The sequence below is a fragment of the Somniosus microcephalus genome, chromosome 2, assembly GCF_052327205.1.
Source record: "Somniosus microcephalus isolate GS21.2 chromosome 2, FLI_Smic_1.0, whole genome shotgun sequence".
In the NCBI taxonomy this organism is placed as follows: domain Eukaryota; kingdom Metazoa; phylum Chordata; class Chondrichthyes; order Squaliformes; family Somniosidae; genus Somniosus; species Somniosus microcephalus.
Genome location: NC_140988.1, coordinates 379,925,947 through 379,953,252, shown reverse-complemented (window position 1 = coordinate 379,953,252; position 27,306 = coordinate 379,925,947). Strand labels below are relative to the sequence as shown.

Here is a 27,306-nt window from a genome sequence, read left to right as displayed (position 1 = left end):
CTCTCCCCCAGCACCCTGTGTTACTGACTGTATCTCTACTGATGTTAATCCAGCTCCCTCACACTGTCACTCAGTAACCCCTCTCCCCCAGTGCCCTGTGTTACTTACTGTATCTCTACTGATGTTAATCCAGCTCCCTCACACTGTCACTCAGTAACCCCTCTCCCCCAGCGCCCTGTGTTACTGACTGTATCTCTACTGATGTTAATCCAGCTCCCTCACACTGTCACTCAGTAACCCCTCCCCCCAGCACCGTGTTACTGACTGTATCTCTACTGATGTTAATCCAGCTCCGCACACTGTCACTCAGTAACCCCTCTCCCCCAGCGCCCTGTGTTACTGACTGTATCTCTACTGATGTTAATCCAGCTCTCTCACACTGTCACTCAGTAACCCCTCTCCCCGAGCGCCCTGTGTCACTGACTGTATCTCTACTGATGTTAATCCAGCTCCCTCACACTGTCACTCAGTAACCCCTCTCCCTCAGCGCCCTGTGTTACTGACTGTATCTCTACTGATGTTAATCCAGCTCCCCCAGTCAATCTTTACAGAAAGGGCAGATGGAAACCATGACATCTGATAATAACTTGTATTTATATTGCGCCTTTAACATAGAAAAACATCCCAAGGCGCTTCACAGGAGCGTTATCAAACAAAATTTGACACCGAGCCTCATAAGGTGATATTAGGGTAGGTAACCAAAAGCTTTGTCAAATTGGTATGTTTTAATGAGCGTCTTAAAGAAGGAGAGAGAGGCGGAGAGGTTTAGGGAGGGAATGCCAGAGTTTAGGGCCCAGGCAGCTGAGGGCACGGCCACCAATGGTGAAGCGATAGAAATTGGGGATGCTCAAGAGGCCATGAGTTGGTGGAGCGCAGAGACCTTGGAGGGTTGTGGGTTAAATTTTCCCCCCCATGCTGACAGACCTGTGTGTTTCTAGCATTTTCTGGTTTTATTTTATATCTCGGCTGTAATTTAAACTGAGGTTGACGCACTGTTTGCTTATTCTTGAGGAACGGATTAATGGGTGATTGCAGCCTTTAACAGATCTGGCTTGCACTGAGGCAGAGGGGGGAGGCGGGGGGGGAGGGGGCGGGGGAGGGCTCCAGTTGCTCACACTGATTCACCCAGCTGGGCTCCATTTGTGGCCATGGAATTCGAGCAATCTGAGTGAGTCAGCATCAGGAAAACCATGAGCCTGTGGCTGTGTGTTCGTGAGTCAGAACAGAGCTGAGTGATGACTGGAGAATTCGAGACGGGAGAACACTGATCAAGGGCGGACTGACTGGCGAAGGGAAACCGAGCAGAACTGAGCCAATCTCCGAGTGAAGTCACTGGCGGCTTTTAACTGGCGAGGAAGGAAGTATCGAGGGAGGAGTAATGAAAACCCACTCGCGATTGCTGGTCAAGCAACAAGATTACTGATTGAAGAGGCCTTGGAGAGGGTGCAGAGCAGGTTTAGCATTATGGTACCAAGGGATGAGGGACTTCAGTTATATGGAGAGACCCATCGAATCTCACAGCACAGAAGGAGGCCATTTGGCCCATCGTGCCTGTGCCGGCTCTCTGAAAGAGCTCTCCAATTAGTCCCACTCCCCCTGTTCTTTCCCCAGAGTCCTGCAAACTGTTTCCCTTCCAGTATTTATCCAATTCCTTTTTTGAAAGTTATTGTTGCTTCTCTTTTTTGCTATTCATTCATAGGATGTGGGCGTCGCTGGCAAGGCCAGCATTTATTGCCCATCCCTAATTGCCCTTGAGAAGGTGACGGTGAGCCGCCTTCTTGAACCGCTGCAGTCCAATCTGCTTCCATCACCCTGTAGGGGGTTTTGGTTTGGGGTTTTGTGTCTGGCCAGTCAGTCGTATCTGAGCTGCTCCAGCCCCGTGCGGTTCGAATCGCTTCCCCTTTGGTTCTGACCACCGGACTTATTTACAAGTAGCGATATAGACAAGCGAGACCAGTGGTTTGGTGCAAAGTAGACCAATGTTTATTAAAAATAGAGAAACAATTACTATACAGAGAAAAATCACTGTGGATGCAACACAATTACACTTAACCGGGCAGGAGGAACGGACACATCGAGGGAAAATGACTAAAATGACACTTTAGCAATTCCCTTTAACTCCCACCCTTTACACCTATCTAGGTTGTCTTGTGATGGGCCAGAAAATTGATGCTCACCAGTCTCGGATGTTGAAACGCCTGCTCCGTGCCCTGTTACCTGCCGATGTTTTAGGTTTTCACCGCCCAAAGCAGAGATACCCCAGTGTTTGAAACGTAACTGCGGGTATTCTACTTCCCTGGACGGGCTCTTCATTGACTATCTTCTCGCTGGGTTGATAATACGGCAGGGCACCGGAGGCGAGGCGGGAGAGAGAGAGAGAGATGACTTCCCGAGGGACTAGTTATACCCTTCCCAGTAGCCCTTATCTCCCGCCAGATCAGCTCATTTCTTTTGTCTGATCTGGACGTGTTAAAACTGATACAAAGGGTACCGATCTGGGCCCATCGACCTGGATGGCCGGTTAATCGGTTTTAAACGTCTCATCAGTGTTCCCCTTTGTCCAACTGGTTTCGTGATGGGGCCATTCCAGTCTGAGTGCCCCGTTGATCGTTTGTCCACAGTGTCGATGTTCTCTAACGAAGGTCTGAAATGCAGCTAAGCTTGTCCCATTACATATTGAATAGGCCTTGCCAGCTCTTGATTGTTTGTGTAAACAACCTTGATGGGTTTTAATCAGAGGCCCGAATGCCACTGGGTTTGCTTCTCATGCATAAATGCAGAAGGTCTGTCTGCATTCGAGTTTCTGGAAAGTTCCTTCTCACAGTCATCGGGATCCAAGTTTGTGAGTCCAAACTGAAACTTACAGGCATTGGCCATGAGGCTGACCACAGCCACCTTGTTGAGCCCTGGATTCCAAACTCAGTCCAGCCAGGGTTTCCTTAATAAACCAAAAGTAAATCTTCGGGGAAGAAGACATGAAGTTTGTGAATCCTTTCAGTCCCCCCTAGGTTACTGAAACTTGCTTGAAGTGTCCAATCAAGGTGAGCAAATTTCTGACCCCCCACAAACAACCTTCCCCTATATTTATCTATCCACGATCGCTCGACACATGCATTCCCCTTACTTAGAGAAAACCGCAATGCACGGCAGGCATCTATTGATAGAAAATATAATCTATTACAATAATCCAAGCACGGAGGGGGTCCAACACCCCTGCACTACTTGGGACATCATAAAACTTTATTACAACACACAATCTTTAATAAAATTAACATCAGGCCAAAACCATATTTATTAAAAATAATGAAACGGAAGGAACGAGCTTTATTAAAAATAACAAACGAATCGGCCATCACTCGGTTGTGATACGACACAAAACTCACACGGGTGTTTCTTCTTCCACCCAGGCATACTGGTCCTTCCACAACCTTTTTGCTTTAAATTCTACCCCGGGACCCTTTCTCCTACACTGGACACAAACCAGGTAGAGGATGATCCCTAGCTGACAGACTACTAAGATGTGGGACGCCATTCAAATCCAGGAGGGGACCTCTATACTTTCAAAAATGTCCCACCAGGGCGGGGTCGTAATATCTAAAATGTCGGCCCCTATCTGTACAGTCTTCTGTTCCAAAGTGTAGAAGTGCTTTTGTGATACTAGAACGGCTTTTAATAATTTGGTAAGGTGCTCTGGGAGAGGGGGAATCGGGTAACCGAAGTGGGCGACATATTTCTGGAGGTGGGTAAAATTCTCCTCCACAGTGAGGTGAACAGTGGATGGTTCAGGAATGGGGACAATTCGTATCTGTGCCACTTGAACTTCTGCCTCGGGTTTGAAGCAGAAGCTGCTGTCACTCACCACGCACCAGCTGTGCTGTCCGTGCTGGTAGTGAGACACTCCAGTGGTGATGCAATATGTCCCACCTATATATGCTACCTGTGGGGGAACATGGCCTTGTGCCATGGCTTCCATGGTACAATTTATAGGTATCGCGTCAGCAGCTCTGAACCCACATTGTGGTTTCGAATAGGCATTCAAGTGCTGGGGACACAGGATGATGTGTGCTCCCCGGCTATGGCACTCCGAGAGGTCAGTACCCATCATAGCGTGCTCCCACTTTATGACATAGAGCGGGACCGCTGCAAAACGAACGTGTGCACCCCCTTGAATAATTCCAATGTTCTCCACCCTGTATACCAGTGCGGGTCAGGCCATCCCGCCCATGACCGGCATTCTTACAACTATCCCCATGATGGTGTGGTTGGACCGCCCACAGTCCACTGGGACTGGGTCGGCCTCAGAAGCTAACCGGAGCTGCCACGGGCTTAATGCATTCTCAAAAGGATGGAGGGCTGCGAGGTGTTTGTTGCTGATCCAGGAGGGGATTAAACCTTGCTTTAAATCCTCCAGATTGCCGCGGCCCTCGCCCAGCAACCATGCCCCGTACAGCACGCACACCTCGTTTTGCGCAGCCTGGTCAGAAGCGTTTCTGTCCTCCCTGATGAGAGCATTTACCATCTTTGCATGTTTTTCCAGCTCCGCGATGATCTCCTTCAAATGAAGAGTCATGGCCTGGTCTTCATGCAACTCAGAACCTACCACCTTATTCTCATCGGTTAAAATACCCTTTAATTGCGTTTTTAGACCATTAATCTGGGTCTGCAGCTCGATGTCATCTAAACTGTTGATGACCGAGGACCCCGTGTTAAAACCAGTTAAAACGTCATTAAAAACACCCCTTCTTTGCCACCCAACCCCGTCCCAAATCTCGTGGTAAGTATACAATGCGGTCTTACTGACCTCCGAAAAGTCAAATTCACGGAATTTTCGAAACATCTCTGTTAATAGGCCTTGATACAATTTGGCAGTCTCTGCAGGGCACCACATGGGTAAGTGTACCTCGGTGAGGTTAAAATCACCGAGGCCTCCGCGTAATGTACCCCTTGGTACAGCACCTGGTCTGTGGGTACTAGCACCAGGCTGTTCCCTGGTCCCTTGGTGGTGGCGGGGCATCCCTCTGCTACTGTCCGTGATGTCGGGGTCGTGGGCAGGGGCCGTCGGGGGCGGGTCTCTAGTTCAGTGGCATTAACTGAGATTGGGGAGTATGGGATCGCGCATGCGTCCAGGCGAGACTCCCAGTCCATCCCCCTCCTGTTATCTTGCCACTGGCTGTGGAAAATGATGGAAATGCCTGTGGGGCAGGCCTTCTCTGATCCCCACATACAGATGTAGATCTCCTGATCCGGTTCCCACCATTTATCCCAGCACACACTTAACCCTCCCTGGGTCCCTGTAATGGTCCTGTGAGTGTCATTCCCTAACCTTTCCCACTCTACCCTGGGGTTCCCCATGTCTTTGCTTAACTTTCTGAGCCACCACCACCTATCCAGGGGAACGTTCCCTTTACACGTCAAACATATTCATTTGCCCACGGTGACGCTAATCCTTGGGGTGATGATTCGTATCCTCGGGCACTGGAGGGAGGCCTCCCCATACGTGAAGCCGGTCTCACTAGAATACTGGGTCGAATTGGATCCCAACCATCCTGGCCAGCTCCCCTCGTGGATATACGAGGTGATTTCATCCGCCTCCCATAGGCCACTTCCGTCGTGTGCTAGGGGCGCTCTCTTCCCCGAGCATCCGAAGATATGATGGTTCTCGACATCGCCCCTTCTCGCGAGGCTCAGCCCGAACAGGGTGAGCAGGATTATGCCTCTGCACATTTCGAAATTCTGAAAAAGACATAAAAGCATCTAGCCAGGTTCCCTGGAGGCTCCCTGGCTCGGGGGAAGTGTGATCGGGTCCCGCGACCTCGGCTCACGTAGACAGCACTCTGGAACGGTTCCATACTTAAAACTTACAGACTACCGGTTCCTTACATAGAATTAAATTAAAACACCCTAACTTAACCTTATACACATTACTTAAAATTATACTACCTAAACTATATACAACCGCCGCCCGTCTCCGGGCGGCCAGCCTAATCCCTGTTTGGGCTGCTGCAGGCTGCTCCCTGCGGCGTGGCTGCACTGATCTCCACTTCTGGTCCCTCGCAGCTTATGGCTGCTGGCTGGGGACCTCTGTCTTTTGACTTCTCCCTGACACGGGAGGCCGCCCTTTTTAACTGAAGAGCCGGTGATCATACTTTTCTGGGCTGGGGTGGCCGAGGAGACCTCCTAGGGAGTGCTACCGGTGGGGCTACCCTGGCGAGCGGACCCTTGGCTCGGATCACAGTCCTCGCTGGCTGGGGGACTTCTCCCTCGGGTCCCTCCCCTCCCAAACCTGAACTGGGGACGGGCAATCCCTCGCCACTGGCTGCCGGTGGCTGAGGGCCTTCCCCTCCAGGTTTAAAACTTGGTTCGGGCTCAGGGCCATCTGATTCGGGCTCCTTCTCCTCGGAATCCCATAAATGGGAGTAGTCTGGACAAAGTGCTGGGGAACTTCTCCCTTGACGCAGGCGACTGCGCCTGCGTGTGCAGCCTGCGTGCGCGTACCCGCTGTGGGCTGAGGATTTCTAACCTCGGGTTGAATCCCAGCTGCCTGTTTCACTGCCTCCGGCTTAAACAACTTACACTGGTCATGAACCATTTAAAAAACCCTTAGCTGACCCTCTAAACTGCCAGCCCTCGCTGTTAACCTAGCATTCTCCTCCCTTAAAGCCTGCTCAACTAATTTAGCCTCCGCAACCTGGCACCGCAGGTATTCCTCCTTTTTACAGGAGGTCTCTTCCTGTGCGTGTCTTTCTGGGGGACACAGGTCGACAGGCTGCGCTGGCTCTAGTCATTGCTGTGGGTTGTATGGGGCTGATGGGATTACAACACCGGTGGTGGCTGCTATTTTCCCCTGGCTGGCCAGGAGGAGAGATCCTATCGACTCCAAGAGTGGCTCGATCGCAGCAGGAGGGATACCTGGCTCTGCCTTTTGGGCTGGGGCTGATGAATTCTTTACTTTATTGTCTTTCCATGGAGTTTTGCAATGCTTGCGCCAGTGGCCGTCCTTCCCGCACCTGTAACAGTTTAACTTAGTCTGGGAGGGACGGTTCCCCTCCTGGTGCCACTCTTTCTTATTCTGGCCCCCAGGTTTAACCTCATGGACTTTCCCCTTGGATTGGGGCATCTCGATACCCCTTATATTTTTTAATGCTATCGTGAGCTGGCGGATCACCGTTTCCTCGGTGGTCTGGGGGCTACTGGGGTCAAACCAGGCCGCAGCCTGGGCTCGGATTTGGGGCAGGCAGTTTGTCATTAGACAACGGAGCCAGTGGGTCAATTGGACTTGGTTCAGTAATGTCCGCGCTGGCATTCCTGGGCATGCGCTCCGGTAGACTGGCCACAACCTGTCTGCGAACGCCTGCGGGGATTCCCCTGGGAGCTGTACCATTTTTTCCACCCGGGCGAACGGACTACCGTCATTGAGTCCCATGGCCTCCAATACCTTGTTCCTCAAATCCTCATAATCTTTCTGCCCCTTTTTACATTCATCAGATAGGGTCTGGAGGAGATCATTCCCCAAAGAAAACAGCAGCATCTTAGCTTGCTCTGCGTCATCGCAGTCATTAACGCACGCTGCCTGTTCTATGTCACTGAAATGCAGAGAGGGGTCTCCCTTTTCGGTGAGCTTGGGGATGTGACTAACCATGGCCCTGAGCTGTTGGGTGCCATGCGGCACCATAAACTGATTTTGGATGGCCCCTGGGTCCTTGTCATCAACGGGCGGGCCGTACCTCCGTTGTCGGAGGGGGTACACCGGTCCTGGACCCGGCCTATCTAGCGGGGCCTGCTGTGCTTCCCCTACCACCTCATCCTCCACCTCCCCTTGCTGCCAGGACTCCTGAAAGCTCGGAGCTATGGGTGGCGGCCGTGGGACCTCTGATTCCCTAGCCAACTTTGTTCTGGGTGCTGCCTGTGGGATGGTTCTGTTTGGGTTGCCGGTAAAGTCCGACTGGCCCGCCTTCGGGCTGATGAGGCATACCATGCCCTTCGCTTTCGATAAGGCCATGCCCAAGCTTTCTATCTCCTCCCTACAGGGCCCGTGATCTGCCTCCTCGAACCCCCAGTCACAGGCTAGCTTGTATGCTGCCTTTACCTCCCTTACTTTCTCCTCCTGCTCTTTTAATTCTTGGGTGAGGTCGCAAATCGTGTCCTGCAGCCTTATCTCGCTGCCCCTCGCCTCTCTAACCTGGTATTCCAAGTGCTCCATCTTGCACCTAGCGCTGGCTTTACTTTCAGCGGTCTGGTAATCCAGGCGCTCTACCCTTGCCTGATGTTCCCATTGCACCTCGACGGCCCGGGCCTCCAGGAGCTCTACCTTTGCCTGGTGTTCCCGTTGCACCTCGACGGCACGGGCCTCCAGGCGCTCTACCTTTACCTGGTGTTCCCGTTGCACTCCGAGGGCCCAGGCCTCCAGGCACTCTACCTTTGCCTGGTGTTCCTTGGCCATATGCGCTCTTTCTTGGCCTAACGCCTGAAGCGCCACTAGCACCTTCTCTTCCGCTAAAACCTTATCCTGCATTTCTAGGGCCAATTTCTTGAGCTTGGCAGCCTGCGCTGCTACAACACTGTCCAACACTAGGACTTGTTTCTTGTAACACATTAACCAGACTGCCTTTTCAATTGCCCTCTTATGCTGTTTACTCGCCGTCCACTGGGCGGCGGCGTCTATGGGACACTCGGCATTTAACATAGCGCCCACCCATTTCTTGGTGATATTGACCTTTCTACACACATAAGTGGACAACCTCTCTTCCATTGCGGTTTCTCCCTCCGCACCACTGTTTGTCATATCGCATACTGTCGCCGATGGTCCTGCCGTGGTCGCCATTTCTGTAGGGATTTTGGTTTGGGGCTTGTGTCTGGCCAGTCAGTCATCTCTGAGCTGCTCCAGCCCCGTGCAGTTCGAATCGCTTCCCCTTTGGTTCTGACCACTGGACTTATTTACAAGTAGCGATACAGACAAACAAGACCAGTGGTTTGGTGCAAAGTAAACCACTGTTTATTAAAATAGAGAAACAATTACTATACAGAAAAAAATCATTGTGGATGCAACACAATTACACTGAACGGGGGAGGAGAAACGGACACATCGAGGGAAAATGACTAAAATGACACTTTAGCAATTCCCCTTAACTCCCACCCTTTACACCTATCTAGGTTGTCTTGTGATGGGCCAGAAAATTGATGCTCACCAGTCTCGGATGTTGAAGCGCCTGCTCCGTGCCCTGTTGCCTGCCAATATTTTAGGTTTTCACCGCCCAAAGCAGAGATACCCCAGTGTTTGAAACGTAACTGCGGGTATTCTACTTCCCTGGATGGGCTCTTCGTCGACGATCTTCTCGCTGGGTTGATGATACGGCAGGGCACCGGAGGCGAGGCGGGAGAGAGAGAGAGATGACTTCCCGAGGGACTAGTTATACCCTTCCCGGTAGCCCTGATCTCCCGCCAGATCAGCTCATTTCTTTTGTCTGATCTGGACGTGTTAAAACTGATACAAAAGGTACCGATCTGGGCCCATCGACCTGGATGGCCGGTTAATCGGTTTTAAACGTCTCATCAGTGTTCCCCTTTGTCCAACGGGTTTCGTGATGGGGCCATTCCAGTCTGAACGCCCCGTTGATCATTTGTAAACAGTGTCGATGTTCTCTAACGAAGGCCTGAATGCAGCTAAGCTTGTCCCATTACATATTGAATAGGCCTTGCCTGCTCTTGATTGTTTGTGTAAACAACCTTGATGGGTTTTAATCAGAGGCCTGAATGCCACTGGGTTTGCTTCTCATGCATAAATGCAGAAAGTCTGTCTGCATTCGAGTTTCTGGAAAGTTCCTTCTCACAGTCATCGGGATCCAAGTTTGTGAGTCCAAACTGAAACTTACAGACCTTGGCCATGAGGCTGACCGCAGCCATCTTGTTGAGCCCTGGATTCCAAACTCAGTCCAGCCAGGCTTTCCTTAATAAACCAAAAGTAAATCTTCGGGGGGGAAGACATGAAATTTGTGAATCCTTTCACCCTTTCAGGCAGTGCATTCCAGTGCACAACAACTCACTGTGTAATTTTTTTCCCCCTTCATGTCGCCTCTGGTTCTTTTGTAAATTTCCTTCAATCTGTGTCCTCTGGTTACCGACCCTCCTGCCACTGGAAACAGATTCTCATCATTTACTCTGTCAAAACCCCTCATGATTTTGAACACCTCCATCAAATCTCCTCCTAACCTTCTCTGCTCTAAGAGAAACAATCCCAGCTTCTCCAGTCTCTCCACGTAACTGAAGTCCCTCATCCCCGGTGCCATTCTGTTAAATCTTCTCTGCACCCTCTCCAAGCCCCTTTCAGTTGTTAAGGGCCATCATGTCATACCCTTTAAATTAAGGGGAGATTTGATAGAGATGTACAAAATCATGAAGGGTTTTGACAGAGTAAATAAGGAGAAACTGTTTCCAGTGGCAGGAGGGTCGGTAACCAGAGGACACAGATTTAAGGTGATTGGCAAAAGAACCAGAGGGCAGATGAGAATCATTTTACGCAGCGAGTTGTTGTTATCTGGAATGCGCTGCCTGAAAGGGCGGTGGAAGCAGATTCAATAGGAACTTTCAAAAGGGAATTGGATAAATACTTGAAGGGGAGAAATTTACAGGGCTCTGGGGAAAGAGCAGGGGGGAGTGGGACTAATTGGAGAGATCTTTCAAAGAGCCGGCACAGGGATGATGGGCCAAATAGCCTCCTCCTGTGCTGGATGATGCTATATTTCTAAGGATATGTTTCTCAGGTGGTTGAAGGAAAAGGGAATACAGGAAATTGGGTACAGCAGGCACAATTGATTAGGACTCCTGCTCCAGAAGAGGACAAACACCAACACAGACTGGTTGGGCCGAAAGGCCTGTTACCGTGAGGTAATTTCAATCCAATTCAAATAACCTGGTGTCACAAAAGTGCAGTCAGCTTTGCTTTGTCCGTCTATTCATTTCCTTAGGCAGGAAGTGACACATTGCCAAGCAGTGAAATCACAGAGAGCAGTCCCCTCGAGATGTTCCCGCAGAGAGCACCGGGTCTTCAGAATCAGCCCTTCCTGTTTTTATCTCTCCCGTGACAGCTGTCTCACCCATGAGATTTGCATGTGCCTTCTCTTGTTTGTGCCTATCCCAGCACTGATGAAGCCGTGACAAGACCTGCTTCAGTAGAGGGCTTTCACTATGGCTGTGAATGCTGGGATAACATCCCCTCCATTCCATCGCCGGCTCCGATTTTTCTCTCCAGTGCCTGTAGCTCAGCTGTTGCCTGGAAGTAGTCAGCCACTGCTTGGCTCCGCTTCGCAATCCCGCATCCCCCAGGAGATCTCCCTATAAAAGGAGTTTCCCATTTATTGCATTACAAGGCAGGGTAAACTCCAACTGTTTACATCTGGGATTCAGCAGTTCACACATATACAAACCACGCGCTGAAAGAAAGGAGTCAACATCACAGCTTGAAATAATCCTGGAGTATTAAGGAAAGCACACACTCAGTGTGTTATATAATAGGGTAAAAATCCTCTTTGCACTGTCCCATCAAACACTCCCAGGGCAGGTACAGCACGGGTTAGATACAGAGTAAAGCTCCCTCTACACTGTCCCATCAAACACTCTCAGGGCAGGTACAGCACGAGGTTAGATACAGAATAAAGCTCCCTCTACACTGTCCATTCAAACACTCCCAGGGTAGGTACGGCATGGGTTAGATACAGAGTAAAGTTCCCTCTACAGTGTCCCAACAAACACTCCCAGGGCAGGTACAGCACGGGTTAGATACAGAGTAAAGCTCCCACTAAACTGTCCCATCAAACAATCTCAGGGCATGTACAGCACAGGTTAGATACAGAGTAAAGCTCCCTCTATACTGTCCCATCTAACACTCCCAGGGCAGGTACAGCACAGGTTGGATACAGAGTAAACCTCCCTCTACACTGTTCCATCAAACACGCCCAGGGCAGGTACAGCACGGGTTAGATACAGAGTAAAGCTCCCTCTACACTGTCCCATCAAACTCTCCCAGGGCAGGCACAGCACGGGATAGATAGAGAGTAAAGCTCCCTCTGCACTGTCCCATCAAACACCCCCAGGGCAGGTACAGCATGGGTTAGATACAGAGTAAAGCTTCCTCTACACTGTCCCATCAAACACTCCCAGTGCAGGTACAGCACTGGTTAGATACAGAGTAAAGTTCCCTGTACAGTGTCCCATCAAACAGTCCCAGGGCAGGTACAGCACGGGTTTGATACAGAGTAAAGCTCCCTCTACACTGTCCCATCAAACACTCCCAGGGCTGGTACAGCACGGGTTAGATACAGAGTAAAGCTTCCTCTACACTGTCCCATCAAACAGTCACAGGGCAGGTACAACACGGGTTAGATACAGAGTAAAGCTCCCTCTACACTGTCCCATCAAACACTCCCAGGGCAGGTACAGCATAGGTTGGATACAGAGTAAAGGTCCCTCGACACTGTCCCATCAAATACTCCCAGGGCAGGTACAGCACAGGTTGGATACAGAGTAAACCTCCCTCTACACTGTTCCATCAAACACGCCCAGGGCAGGTACAGCACGGGTTAGATACAGAGTAAAACTCCCTCTACACTGTCCCATCAAACTCTCCCAGGGCAGGCACAGCACGGGATAGATAGAGAGTAAAGCTCCCTCTGCACTGTCCCATCAAACACCCCCAGGGCAGGTACAGCATGGGTTAGATACAGAGTAAAGCTCCCTCTACACTGTCCCATCAAACACTCCCAGTGCAGGTACAGCACTGGTTAGATACAGAGTAAAGTTCCCTGTACAGTGTCCCATCAAACAGTCCCAGGGCAGGTACAGCACGGGTTTGATACAGAGTAAAGCTCCCTCTACACTGTCCCATCAAACACTCCCAGGGCTGGTACAGCACGGGTTAGATACAGAGTAAAGCTTCCTCTACACTGTCCCATCAAACAGTCACAGGGCAGGTACAACACGGGTTAGATACAGAGTAAAGCTCCCTCTACACTGTCCCATCAAACACTCCCAGGGCAGGTACAGCACGGGTTAGATACAGAGTAAAGCTCCCTCTACACTGTCCCATCAAACACTCCCAGGGCTGGTACAGCACGGGTTAGATACAGAGTAAAGCTTCCTCTACACTGTCCCATCAAACAGTCACAGAGCAGGTACAACACGGGTTAGATACAGAGTAAAGCTCCCTCTACACTGTCCCATCAAACACTCCCAGGGCAGGTACAGCATAGGTTGGATACAGAGTAAAGGTCCCTCGACACTGTCCCATCAAACACTCCCAGGGCTGGTACAGCACGGGTTAGATACAGAGTAAAGCTTCCTCTACACTGTCCCATCAAACAGTCACAGAGCAGGTACAACACGGGTTAGATACAGAGTAAAGCTCCCTCTACACTGTCCCATCAAACACTCCCAGGGCAGGTACAGCATAGGTTGGATACAGAGTAAAGGTCCCTCGACACTGTCCCATCAAACACTCCCAGGGCAGGTACAGCACTGGGTTAGATACAGAGTAAAGCTCCCTCTATACTATCCCATCAAACAGCCCCAGGGCAGGTACAGCATGGGTTAGATACAGAGTAAAGCTCCCTCTACACTGTCCCATCAAACATTCTCAGGGCAGGTACAGCTCGGGTTAGATACAGAGTAAAGCTCCCTCTACAATGTCCCATCAAACACTCCCTGGCCAGGTACAGCACGGGTTAGATACAGAGTAAAGCTCATTCTACACTGTCCCATCAAACACTCCCAGGGCAGGTACATCACGGGTTAGATACAGAGTAATGCTCCCTCTACACTGTCCCATCAAACACTCCCAGGGCAGGTACAGCATGGGTTAGATACAGAGTAAAGCTCCCTCTACACTGTCCCATCAAACAGTCCCAGGGCAGGTACAGCATGGGTTAGATACAGAGTAAAGCTCCCTCTACACTGTCCCATCAAACATTCCCAGGGCAGGTACAGCACGGGTTAGATACAGAGTAAAGCTCCCTCTACACTGTCCCATCAAACACTCCCAGGGCAGGTACAGCATGGGTTAGATGCAGAGTAAAGCTCCCTCTATACTACTGAGCAAGAATTTATTGAGTACTGCACGTGTCCCGGGAGTGTTTGACGGGTCATTGTAGAGGGAGAACATTGGCTGCTTTATTTGTATATACTGGCCACAGACTGTGTAATCTCTGTGTAAATTTATCCTTGCATTAGCTGTCTTTCACAGAGAGATCAGAGGTTGGTTTCTATACATAATGAACTTAGTGTTCCTGAGGGAGAGGCTTGAAACAGCTGATGGCGAAAGCTGGAGTCTGGAGCTCTTTGTAATTCAGTAATTGGCACTCCATTCTTCAAGAGAGGAGGTTGGAGGATAAAGCATTCCAAACAGTGGCTGATTTGTTCCTTGCAGCAACTGGCCAGAGGTGCTGTGCTCCGCTGGTTGTGTTAGGGCTCTGGGCCTGCTGAACTGCAGCCAAACCCAACGTCACGAGGACATAGCGATGACAACAGGTTAGCGCCCCTTGAGTGGAAGAACATCTAAGAGATCTTCACCAAAGGTTGTGGGTACTCGGACACTGAGAAAGAGATGGGATAGGATTCGGGTAAGGGAGATATTTCAAGGAGGCTTTTACATTGGAACAGGACTAGGCCATTCCGCCCCTAGAACTTGTTCCACCATTCAGTGAGATCATGGCTGATCTGTAGCCTAACTCCATCCACCTGCCTTGTCGCCATATCCCTTAACACCCCGGCTAGCAAAAATCTTTCGATCTCAGATTTAAAATTATTAATTGAGCTAGCCTCTACTGTTTTTTGTGGGAGGGGGTTGCACACCTCTACTACCCTGTGTGTGAAGACATGCTCCTGTACTCGCTGACCTACATTGACTCCCGGTTAAGCAAGGCCTCACTTTTAAAATTCTAATGCTTGTTTTCAAATCCCTCCCTGGCCTCGCCCCCTCCCTATCTCTGTAATCCCCTCCAGCCCCTCAATCCTCCAGGATATCTGCACTCCTCTAGATCTAGCCTCTTGAGCATCCCCGATTTTAATCACTCCACCATTGGCGGCCGTGCCTTCAGCTGCCAAGGCCCTACGCTCTGGAATTCCCTCCCCAAACCTCTCCGCCTCTCTTTTTCCTTTAAGATGCTCCTTAAAACCTACCTCTTTGACCAACTTTTTGGTCATCTGCCCTAATATCTCCTTAAGTGGCTCGCTGTCAAATCTTGTTTGGTAACACTCCTGTGAAGCGCCTTGGGATATAATACTACATTAAAGGCGCTATATAAATACAAGTTGTTGTTGTTGTTTCCTAACTTCTCTCCTGAATGGCCTGACTCTGATTTTAAGGTCATGCCCCCTTGTTCCAGACTCCCCCACCAGTGGAAAGAGTTTCTCTCTATCGACCCAATCAATTCCTTTCAAAATCCTAAAAACCTCTCAAATCACCCCTGAACCTTCTATATTCCAGGGAACACAAGCCTAGTTTGTGTAATCTCTCCTCATAATCTAACCCTTGGAGCCCTGGTAACCATCTAGGGATGGGCAATAAATGCTGGCCTTGCCAGCGACGCCCACATCCCATAAACAAATTTTTTAAACCCATTCTAGTGACACTGTGCTGCGCTCCTTCCAAGGCCAAGATATCCTTTCTAAGGTGTGGTGCCCAGGACTGTACACAGTGCTCCAGATGTGGGCATAGAATAGATTCATAGAATGGTTACAGCACAGAAGAAGGCAATTCGGCCCGTCGAGCCCAGGCTGGCTCTCTGCAAGAGCACTTCAGCAAGTCCCACTCCCGGCCCCTTCCCCGTAGTCCTGCGAATTTCTTTCCTTCAGATACTTATCCTTTTGAAAGCCGTGATTGAGTCTGCCTCCACCACCCTTTCAGGCATTGCATTCCAGATCCTAACCACTCGCTGCGTAAAAAAGTGTTTCCTCATGTCGCCTTTGGTTCTTTTGCCAATCACCTTAAATCTGTGACCTCTGGTTCTCAACCCTTCTGCCAATGGGGACAGTTTCTCTCTATCTATTCTGTCCAGACTCCTCATGATTTTGAACACCTCTATCAAATCTCCTCTCAACCTTCTCTGCTCCAAGGAGAACAACCCCAGCTTCTCCAGTCTATCCATGTAACTGAAGTCCCTCATTCCTAGAATCCTGGCCTAACCAGGGCTTTGTATAGCTAATTAGCCTTTTTGATTATTTTTTGTACCTGGCCAGTACATTTTAGTGATCTCTGTGTATGGACCCCTAAATCTCTTTGGACCTCCACTGTTCCTTGCTTTTCAAAATAATCAGAACCGAGACTGTACGGGACAAAATGAACTGGCATTTGGAAAAGTATGGGCTAATAAATGAAAGTCAACACAAATTTGTTAAATGCAAATCGTGTTTGACTAAATTGATTGGGTTCTTTGATGAAGTAACGGAGAGGGTGGGTGAGGGTAGTGCGGTGGATGTTGTGTATATCGACTTTCAAAAGACGTTTGACAAAGTACCACATAATAGATTTGTTAGCAAAATTAAAGCCCGTGGGATTAAAGGGTCAGTGGCGGCACGGATACAAAATTGGCCAAGGGACAGAGAGTAGTGGTGAACGGTTGTTTTTCAGACTGGAGGGAAGTATACAGTGGTGATCCCCAGGGGTCGGAATTAAAGAAAGAAAGCAAGAACTTGCATTTATATAGCGCCCTTCACAATCTCAGGATGTTGCAAAGCACTTTACAGCCAATGAAGTACCTTTGTGAAGTGTTGTCACTGTTGTAGTGTAGGAAACGCGGCAGTCAATTTGCGCACAGCAAGCTCCCACAAACAGCAATGTGATAATGACCAGATCGTCTGTTCTTGGTGTTGCTGGTTGAGGGATAAATATTAGCCAGGACGTCGGGGAGAACTCCCCTGCTCTTCTCCGAAATAGTGCCATGGGATATTTTACATCCATCTGAGAGAGCAGACGGGGCCTCGGTTTAACGTCTCATCTGGAAGACGCACCCCCGAGAGTAATGTCAACCTAGATTATGAGATTATTGTTCTGGAGTAATTGCGAGTTCAAATACCATCGGATTCAAAGACAAGGGCACTACCAACTGACACTGCCCCGGACACAACTCCTCGACAGCAGGCAGGTTTAATTTAAAAACAAATATTTGCTGGCTTTAAATACTCATTAAATACTTTAAATCCGCATTTATTGAAACTTATTTTATGTTTGTGGCTACACACAAGCAGCTGAGCAGCCACACAACAACTGCAGAAATTGCCAACAGGTGGGTCCACTCCAGTACAGATGTGAAAGTAAAATTCCATTGAAAGCCTGGGCTCTCTAAACCCTCTTAAGACAATGGTGGATTGGTGAAGCAGTTTAGGAATGCCAAATAAAAACTGGCAAACTGTTCGATTCCTTACATAGCATTCCCTCAGTACTGCACTGGGAGCGTCAGCCTGGATTTTTGTGCTCAAGTCCATGGAGTGGGACTATGAACCCACAACCTATCTGACGTCAGAGGCGAGGGTGCTAGCCACTGAGCCAATATAGCGCAGGCCAGTAAAGAGAAAAGGCAATACATTTGGGTGCGACTCTTTGTCAGTTACCCGATGCTGAACGCTTAAGATCTGCAACTGAAATTGATGTGCACGTTATAATTTGCAAAGGTCCTTGGCCAAACAGCAATTACACTCTGAATGACCCAAACATGTGCTTACCTAACAGCAATCAGACTTTGTGACCTGAAAGGGGCTATTTCTTTATCGCTCTCAGACTAACGCATTGTGGATGACATGATCCAACCTACGTCCGCCATCTTGGCTAGCTTGGAGTAATTGTGCTTTTCCTTTTCCCCCTTTGTCCTTTACAGGCCAGCATCGTTCTGCAGGTCTCGTACACCCCACCTCCGGGGGCCGCGCCCCTATTCCCGCCGCCCGCTCAGCCTGAGGCGACCACCGCGGCGGCGGTGTCATCGGACGCCGACGCCCTCACCGGTAAGATGATGTCGTAGTCGGGTAGGGTGGGGGAAGGGCGGAGAACCTGGACCGGACAATCTGGAAATCTCTACCGTGGAGATCGAACACCAAAGTCCACAAGCCTCGCTCTCCGATTATGTGGAATCACGATCCCTGTGGTCCCAACCCTCAGAGGGAGTGCTGCATTGTTGGAGGTGCCAGCTTTTGCATGAGTTGATGCTGAGATCAGTTAGTATGAAAGAAAGATTTGCCCACATATAGCCCCAAGGTATTTCATATATCTCCTTCTTAGGCAGTCGCTCGAAACCGAGGATGACTTGCTTCCACGCTAAAAATGAGTTCTCAGGTGACTGATGAGTCCAATGCGGGACCTACAGTCTCTCTCACAGGTGGGGCAGACGGTGGTTGAAGGGGCGGGTGGGTGGGGTGCTTGGGTTGACATGCACTCCTTGCACTGTTTGCGCTTGGCTTCCGCTTGCTCCCTTTCATATATAGGAATATAGGAACAGGAGGAGGCCATTCAGCCCCTCGAGCCTGTTCCGCCATTCAATGAGATCATGGCTGATCTGCGACCAAACTCCATATACCCGCCTTTGGCCCATATCCCTTAATACCTTTGGTTAACAAAAATCTATCAATCTCAGATTTAAAATTAGCAATTGATCTAGCATCAATTGCCGTTTGTGGAGGAGAGTTCCAAACTTCTACCACCCTTTGTGTGTAGAAGTGTTTCCCAATTTCACTCCTGAAAGGTCTGGCTCTAATTTTTAGACTGTGTCCCCTAGTCCTAGACTCCCCAACCAGCAGAAATAGTTTCTCTCTGTCCACCCTATCTGTTCCCCTTAATATCCTGAAAACTTCGATCAGATCACCCTTTAAGTACAGATGCAGTCACTGTCCTTATATAGCTAAACATAAGAAGAAAGCAGGGACAGGGTACTGAATTTGGATGATCAGCCATGATCTCATTGAATGGCGGAGGAGGCTCGAGGGGCTGAATGGCCTACTCCTGCTCCTATCTTCTATGTTTCTATGTTTCTATAACAGCCATATGGCACACTGCAAGATCCCACAAAAATAACAGCGATGAATGACCAATTAATGTGTTTGTGGTGGTGTTGGTTAAGGGAAAAATGTTGTCTGGGACACTGGGAGGACTTCCTGCTCTTACCTTGATTCGAAAGACTTGCATTTCTATAGCGCCTTTCACGACCACCAGATGCCCCAAAGTGCTTTACAGCCAATGAAGTACTTTTTGAAGTGTAGTCACTGTTGTAATGTGGGAAATGTGGCAGCCAATTCGCACACAGCAAGCTCCCACAAACAGCAATGTGATAATGACCAGATAATCTGTTTTAGTGATGTTGGTTGAGAGATAAATATTGGCCCCAGGACACCGGGAACAACTCCCCTGCTCTTCTTCGAAATAGTGCCACGGGATCTTTTACGTCCACCTGAGAGAGCAGACGGGGCCTCGGTTTAAAGACGGCCCCTCCGACAGTGCACTATACTCACTGGAGTTTAGAAGATTGAGAGGGGATCTCATCGAAACCTATAAAATTCTGTCAGGCCTGGACAGACTAGATGCAGGAAGGATGTTTTTGATGGCCGGGGAGTCCAGAACCAGGAGTCATAGTCTAAGGATAAGGGGTAAGCCATTTAGGACTGAAATGAGGAGGAATTTCTTCACCCAGAGAGTGGTGAACCTGTGGAATTCTCTGCCACAGAGGGCGGTGGAGGCCAGTTCGTTAAATATATTCAAGAAAGAGTTGGATATATTTCTTAAGGCTAAAGGGATCAAGGGATATGGGGAGAAGGCAGGGTACTGAATTTGGATGATCAGCCATGATCTCATTGAATGACGGAGCAGGCTTGAAGGGCCGAATGGCCTACTCCTGCTCCTATCTTCTATGTTTCTATGCACTCCCTCAGCACTGCACTGGGAGTGTCAGCCTGGATTTTGAGCTCCAGTCCCTGGAGTGGGACTTGAACCCACGACTCTCTGACTCAGAGGCGAGGGTGCTGCCCACTGAGCCACGGCTGACACACCCTGCGGGTTCAGATCACGGGGCGGGGGTGGTGCGGGGGAAGTTCCGAGCGGGTAACTAAACCACTCGATTTTCACTCCCCACCTGCCCGGTTTCTACTTGCAATGGTTCTGAGCTGAGCAATGCTTCTCCATCCAGCCTGAAGTGATGTAGTTAATGAAGTGCAAGAGACTTTGACCTCCTGATCCTTTCAAACATTGTTTACTTCCAAGGCGGCTCAGTTTTTCCGCCGACTGTATACACGAGAGAACTCTGGAAGGTCCTTTTCCCGCATTCCATTGGGATGACAGCCAGTCCCACAGAGTCCAGCTCGCCTCTCTTAACCGTTCTCCGCCCTCCAAGAGGGGGAAATGCAAAGGGAAGCAGGACGAATGGTTTACATCAAATTACATCGAATCTACAGCACAGAAACAGGCCATTCGGCCCAACAGGTCCATCCGGTGTTGATGCTCCACACCAGCCTCCTCCCAGCCTACTTCATCTCATCCTATCAACATATCCTCCTATTCCTTTCTCCCTCATGTGTATATCGAGCCTCCCCTTAAATGCATCCCTGCCATTCGCCTCAACCACTCCCTGTGGTAGCGAGTTCCACATTCTCACCACTCTCTGGGTAAAGAAGTTTCTCCTGAATTCCCTATTGGATTTATTAGTGACTGTCTTATATTGATGGGCCTCTAGTTCTGGTCTCCCCCACAAGTGGAAACATCTTCTCTACGTCTACCCTATCGAACCCCTTCATAATTTTAAAGACCTCGATCAGGTCACCCCTCAGCCTTCTCTTTTGTAGAGGGAAGAGTCCCAGCCTGTTCAATCTTTCCTGATAGGTAGAACCTCTCAGTTCTGGTATCATCATTGTAAATCTTTTTTGTGCCTTCCCCAGTGCCTCTGTATCTTTTTTATAATAAGGAGACCAGAACTGTGCACAGTGCTCCCAAGTGTGGGCTAAACACAAGTTTAGCATAACTTCTGTCCCTCTAGAAATCAACCCCACTGCTTGGTTTGCTTTTTTTTATGGTCTTATTAACCTACGTCGCTACTTTTAATAATCTGTGTATCTGTGGTTTAATCGACTCTTGTCTCTCTCGCCCAGAGGCAACTGGTCAAAATAAAATTCAGTTAATGGAGGCCGGCAAGGTTGCCTGATTCCGCCATGCCTACAACTGGTCAAAGTCAGGCAGGACTGGGGTCAGACAGGGCAGTGGGTGACAGGATGTGCGGACAGGGCAGTGGGTGACAGGATGTGTGGGCAAGGCGGTGGGTGACAGGATGTGTGGACAGGGCAGTGGGTGACAGGATGGTCGGACAGGGCGGTGGGTGGCAGGATGTGGACAGGGCAGTGGGTGGCAGGATGTGCGGACAGGGCAGTGGGTGACAGGACGTGTGGACAGGGCAGTGGGTGACAGAATGTGTGGGCAGGGCAGTGGGTGACAGGGTGTGTGGGCAGGGCAGTGGGTGGCAGGGTGTGTGGACAGGGCAGTGGGTGGCAGGGTGTGTCGACAGCGCAGTGGGTGACAGGATGTGTGGACAGGGCAGTGGGTGGCAGGATGTGAGGACAGGGTGGTGGGTGGCAGGATGGTCGGACAGGGCAGTGGGTGGCAGGATGTGTGGACAGGGCAGTGGGTGGCAGGATGGTCGGACAGGGCAGTGGGTGGCAGGATGTGTGGGCAGGGCAGTGGGTGGCAGGGTGTGTGGGCAGGGCAGTGGATGGCAGGATGTGTGGGCAGGGCAGTGGGTGGCAGGTTGTGTGGACAGGGCAGTGGGTGGCAGGATGTGAGGACAGGGCAGTGGGTGGCAGGATGGTCGGACAGGGCAGTGGGTGGCCGGATGTGCGGACAGGGCAGTGGGTGGCAGGATGTGCGGACAGGGCAGTGGTTGGCAGGATGGTCAGACAGGGCAGTGGGTGGCAGGATGTGTGAGCAGGGCAGTGGGTGGCAGGATGGTCGGACAGGGCAGTGGGTGGCAGGATGTGTGAGCAGGGCAGTGGGTGGCAGGGTGTGCGGACAGGACAGTGGGTGGCAGGATGTGTGAGTAACTTACAGAAACATTGAAAAGACAAACTAACACACAAGCTATATCCGGATTGACCCGGAAGTACAGTGGTGATGATTGCCTTCTTCACCATTGTGCAGTAAACTGAGAGAGTGGATCATCACCGGTTATAGAACGTAGGAATTGCTCAACCGAGGTCCATCGAGTTCGCCTTCTCTCATCCTGGTAGTCTCACGATACAATGATAATGGAGTTGTTGACCAATCACAGCAATCAATCTCCATCAATCAGTTTACAGCCTCATCAGTTTTGAGATATAAACAGAAAATGCTGGAAATACTCAGCAGGTCAGGCAGCATCTGTGGAGAGAGAAACAGAGTTAATGTTTCAGGTCGATGAACTTTCATCAGAACTGGAAAAAGTTAGAGATATAACAAGACTTAGATGAGGAGAAATTTCTTCACTCAGAGGGTGGTGAATCTTTGGAATTCTCTACCCCAGAGGGCTGCGGAGGCTCAGTCGTTGAGTATATTCAAAACAGAGATCGATAAATTTTTGAATATGGGGATAGTGTAGGAAAGTGGAGTTGAGGTCAAAGATCAGCCATGATCTTACTGAATGGCGGAGCAGGCTCGAGGGGCCGAATGGTCTACTCCTGCTCCTATTTCTTGTGTTCTCATGTTTTAAGCAAGTACAGAGGCTGGGAAAGGGGGGAGGGGAGGAAAGAACAAAAGGGAAGGTCTGTGATAGGGTGAAAGGCAGGAGAGATTAAATGAGAAAAGGAATGATGGTGCAAGGTGAAAGGAGATGGTAGTGGGACAAGTAAAGAAACAAAAGATGGGTCTAGAGGAGGTGCAAATGGCAACAGCAGAATCATTACCATCACCTGCTGAGTGAAAAACTGGGAGCAGTGGTTATGATTTGACTCGTAGGTTGTGAATGTCCTCTGCACCCCGTACTCTTCGGACTCCCACCAACCCTAGATCACCAGTGCCCTCTGCACCCCGTGCCCTTCAGACTCCCACCAACCCGAGATCACCAGTGCCCACTGCACCCTGTACCCTTAGCACTCTCACCAACACACTATTTAAAAAAAGTGATAGAGAGAAAATGGGGAATTATAGCAAGTACAGAGTAAGCCTGACATCAGTAGTAGGGAAAATGCTAGAGTCCATTATAAAAGATGTAATAGCAGAGCACTTGGAAAACAGTGACAGGATCGGACAAAGTCAACATGGATTTACAAAAGGTAAATCATGCTTGACTAATCTACTGGAATTTTTTGAGGATGTAACTGGTAGAATAGATAAGGGGGAACCAGTGGATGTGGTGTATTTGGACTTTCAGAAGGCTTTCGATAAGGTCCCGCATAAGAGATTGGCGTGCAAAGTTAAAGCACACGGGAGTGGGGGTAAGGTACTGACTTGGATAGAGAACTGGTTGGCAGACAGGAAGCAAAGAGTTGGAATAAACGAGTCTTTTTCCGAGTGGCAGGCAGTGACTAGTGGGGTACTGCAGGGATCGGTCCTTGGACCCCAGCTATTCACAATATATATTAATGATCTAGACGAGGGAACTAGATGTAATACCTCCAATGTTTGCAGACGATACAAAGCTGGGTGGGCGTGTGTGCTGTGAGGAGGATGCAGAGAAACTCCAGTATGATTTGGACAGGTTGGGTGATTGGGCAGATGCATGGCAGATGCAGTATAATGTGGATAGTAAAAGGCAAATTTAGGACCAATATCAGGAAGGCCTTCATCATGCACAGAGTGATCAATGTGTGGAATGTTGGGTCGTGGAGGTGAAAACCTCTGGAATCATTGAAGAAACAACTGGATGCAGTGAGGTGTCTTCCCCAGTGGATATTTTTTAATTCATTCTCGGGATGTGGGCGTCGCTGGCTAGGCCGGCATTTATTGCCCATCCCTAGTTGCCCTTTGCCCTCGAAAAGGTGGTGGTGAGCCGCCTTCTTGACAACTGAGTGGCTCGCTCGGCCATTTCCAAGGGCAGGTAAGAGTCAACCACATTGCTGTGGGTCTCGCGTCACATATCGGCCAGACCGGGTAAGGACAGCAGATTTCCTTCCCTAAAGGACATCAGTGAACCAGGTGGGTTTTTACAACAATCCAATAGTTTCATGGTCACCATTACCGATACTAGCTTTTTATTCCAGATTTATTTAACCGAGTTTAAATTCCACATAGACCACCAACAGCACCTTCTAGGCTTATGTTCTTAATTTGTATCTGCAGACACTGGTGGCGAGGGAGAGGAGGACACAGAAGACCCTCTGGGCACAGGCGATGAGGCCGAGCCCTCAACGGGGACAGCCGGGACTGAGCTACCCGCTATTCCGAAGAAGCCACCGACCAACGTGGTCCATGGGATCAAGAAAAGGAAACGCTCCGCCAAAAACCTGCTTCCCAACAAGCCGCAGGACTTCCAGGCAAGTTACTCTACGGTTGAAGGCTTGGGGCTAAGACCCCATTTTGAAGAGGGTGGGAGTGAAATTGATCTTGGGCAATAGTGTAAAAGAATCGATGGCGAATCTCGTTTCACACCCTGCTTGATTTTCTCTTCCGTCAAAGTCAATTTCACCCCGTGAGTCTTGCCATCAGGATCCTTTTTAAAGAGATAGTCTCATTATCGGAAAACCCTTTCAATGGAAAAGGAAAGCAGATAAATGATTAAAGCAAACGTCAAGTCCTATTACATTGATCAATTCAAGGCCTGAGCAGAATTGATTTTTATAGCTCACCCGGCTCAAGCCAGGCCAAAAATTGGATGTTTCCATAGGATATACGGCACAGAAACAGGCCATTCGGCCCAACCAGTCCATGCCGGATGTTATCTGCAGGTGGACACTGCAGGAAGCAGAGGCCGAGAGAGAACTGGCCTTTGGATTAATAGCAATCTGTTGAAAAAATGGGCCCAATTCACACATTTTCCCCCCCTCAATTTAACCCGTAGAAACAAGGAGATGCGAGAAGCCCAGTCGGCCCATCAAGCCTGCTCAGCCATTTTGCTAAACATGTCAGCTCTTTATCTAAATTTTACCACAGTGATGACATTTCAAAAGTGATTTTGATTGGCTGTAAAGCGCTTTGGGACGTCCGGTGGTCATGAAAGGCGCTGTAGAAATAGCAACATGGGAACAGGAGGAGGCCATTTAGCCCCTCGAGCCTGCTCCGCCATTCAAAGAGGTCATGGCTAATCTGCGACCTAAATACCCTTAATACCATTGGTTAACAGAAAGCTATCAATCTCTGATTTAAAATTAACAATTGATCTAGCATCAATTGCTATTGGCGGAAGAGAGTTCCAAACTTCTACCACCCTTTGTGTGTACAAGTGTTTCCTAGACTTTCTTCTATCTTTTTAATCCCCAGTCCTGTCTCCATATCGCTTAATACCCTCACTTCCCAACTAAGTGTCTATCTCTTTTTTAAACGCCTTGGCCTAGAAATTCACTATAGCCCCGTTTGGGGCGCCAGCCTCGCCAGGGCGCTAAAAGTAGTGCCCCGGACGCAGTCGCGGCCGCCCGGCGGAAATTCAGTTGGAGCGCCCCAGAGGGAAGCGCGGCGCTGCTGGAGGCGCCCCGCATCCCTCTTGGGGCTCTGCAACTGAATATCGCTGCGCAACGCTGTGGCACATCACGCTGCGGTACTGCAGGCCTTCCTCCCCTTCTTAAAGGGGAGGGGCCTTGTGCAGCACGATCTGGGGCCCAGCTGGGCCCCCGAGGATCGCGAGTGCCGGCAAAAGAGCCCGGCACCGAGAAGAAGTGCCGGGCTCTTGGAACGCAGTCGGCACTCCGCCGGGGGGGGCGGGGGGGCTCAGGAGGCCGGGGACGGCAGCGCGGCGAGGTGCTGGCAGGCGGCCAGCAACAAAAATGGGCGCCCCTGCACCTCTCCTTTAATTAGCGCCTCTACCGCCGCAGGTAGACCCCCCTGAACCGGTCGCACATTGCGTCCGGCGTTAAAGGGGGGGGGCGCATCTAACTATCACGATCGGGGCGTCAGTGGGGTGCTGCGTACACCGATGACGTCATCAGTGGCGGCGCAGCGCTAACGGCTAGCGCCGCCATTAGCGTCCCGCTGAATTCAGTGGGAGGCATGGCCAGTGGCTTCCGACCCACTTAGCGCCCTCTTAAGGCGCTAATGGGTGGCGCAGCCCACTGAATTTCTAGGCTGTTGATTGATTTCCAGGTTTCCCATTTAACTGATTTAGTCTAAGACTTTATCTCCTTGTCCTGGATCCCCCCACTAGAGCAAAGAGCCTTTCTCTCTCTCTCCCTACCCACACCAATCCCCTTTGTTATTTTAATCACCTCCATCAGGTCAACCCTTAACCCCTTCATCTTATTAAACAGTCCTGGAGTTTCTGCTGGGTTGTGCTGGATTTTTTGGCGCAAATCGGCCAAACCAGCTCAAAAGATCGCGGATTTAAAACGCCAATTACATCCAGCGTAAAGGGCAGAGAGGGGGAAGAATTTCTGAAGTGTGTTCAGGAGAACTTTCTCGATCAGTATGTTTCCGGCCCGACGAGGGAGGAGGCATTGCTGGATCTGGTTCTGGGGAATGAGGTGGGTCAAGTGGAGCAAGTGTCAGTCGGTGAACATTTAGGGAACAGTGATCATAGTATCATAAGGTTTAACTTAGCTATGGAAAAGGACAGGGAGCAATCTAGAGTAAAAATGTTTAACTGGGGGAAGGCCAATTTCAGTGAGATGAGAACGGATCTGGCCCGGGTAAACTGGAATCAAAGATTGGCAGACAAAACTGTAATGGAACAATGGGCTGCCTTTAAAGAGGAAATAGTTCAGATACAGTTGAGGTACATTCCCACTAGGGGGAAAGGCAGGGCAACTAAAGTCAGGGCTCCCTGGATGACGACGGAGATAGAGGGTAAGATGAAGCAGAAAAAGGGGGCGTATGACAGATGTCAGGCCGAGAATACATCTGAGAATCAGGCTATATATAGAAAGTTCAGAGGAGAAGTGAAAAAGAAAATAAGAGGGGCAAAGAGAGGGTATGAGAATAGAATGACAGCTAAAGGTAATCCAAAAGTCTTCTATAGGCATATAAATAGTAAACAGGTAGTAAGAGGAGGGGTGGGGCCGATTAGGGACCAAAAAGGAGACCTACCTACGCATGGAGGCAGAGGGCATGGCTGAGGTGCTAAATGAATAATTTGTATCTGTCTTCACCAAGGAAGAGGATGCTGTCACAGACATAGTGAAGGAGGAGGTAGAGGAGATACTGGATGGGATAAGAATTGATAAAGAGGAGGTACTAGAAAG

At 49.8% G+C, this 27,306-nt stretch overlaps 1 protein-coding gene across 6 annotated transcripts in view; it reads left to right on the top strand.

The window, feature by feature from the left end:
* Nucleotides 1-27,306, top strand: part of dysf (dysferlin, limb girdle muscular dystrophy 2B (autosomal recessive)) — a 456,546-nt gene that overhangs the window by 125,742 nt on the left and 303,498 nt on the right. For all 6 annotated transcript variants that reach the window (XM_085975973.1, XM_085975981.1, XM_085976004.1 and 3 more), the window contains exons 5-6: nucleotides 17,859-17,982; nucleotides 24,260-24,453. In XM_085975973.1, coding sequence (XP_085832099.1) covers nucleotides 17,859-17,982; nucleotides 24,260-24,453 — 318 coding nt within the window. The remainder of the gene's footprint in view (nucleotides 1-17,858; nucleotides 17,983-24,259; nucleotides 24,454-27,306) is intronic.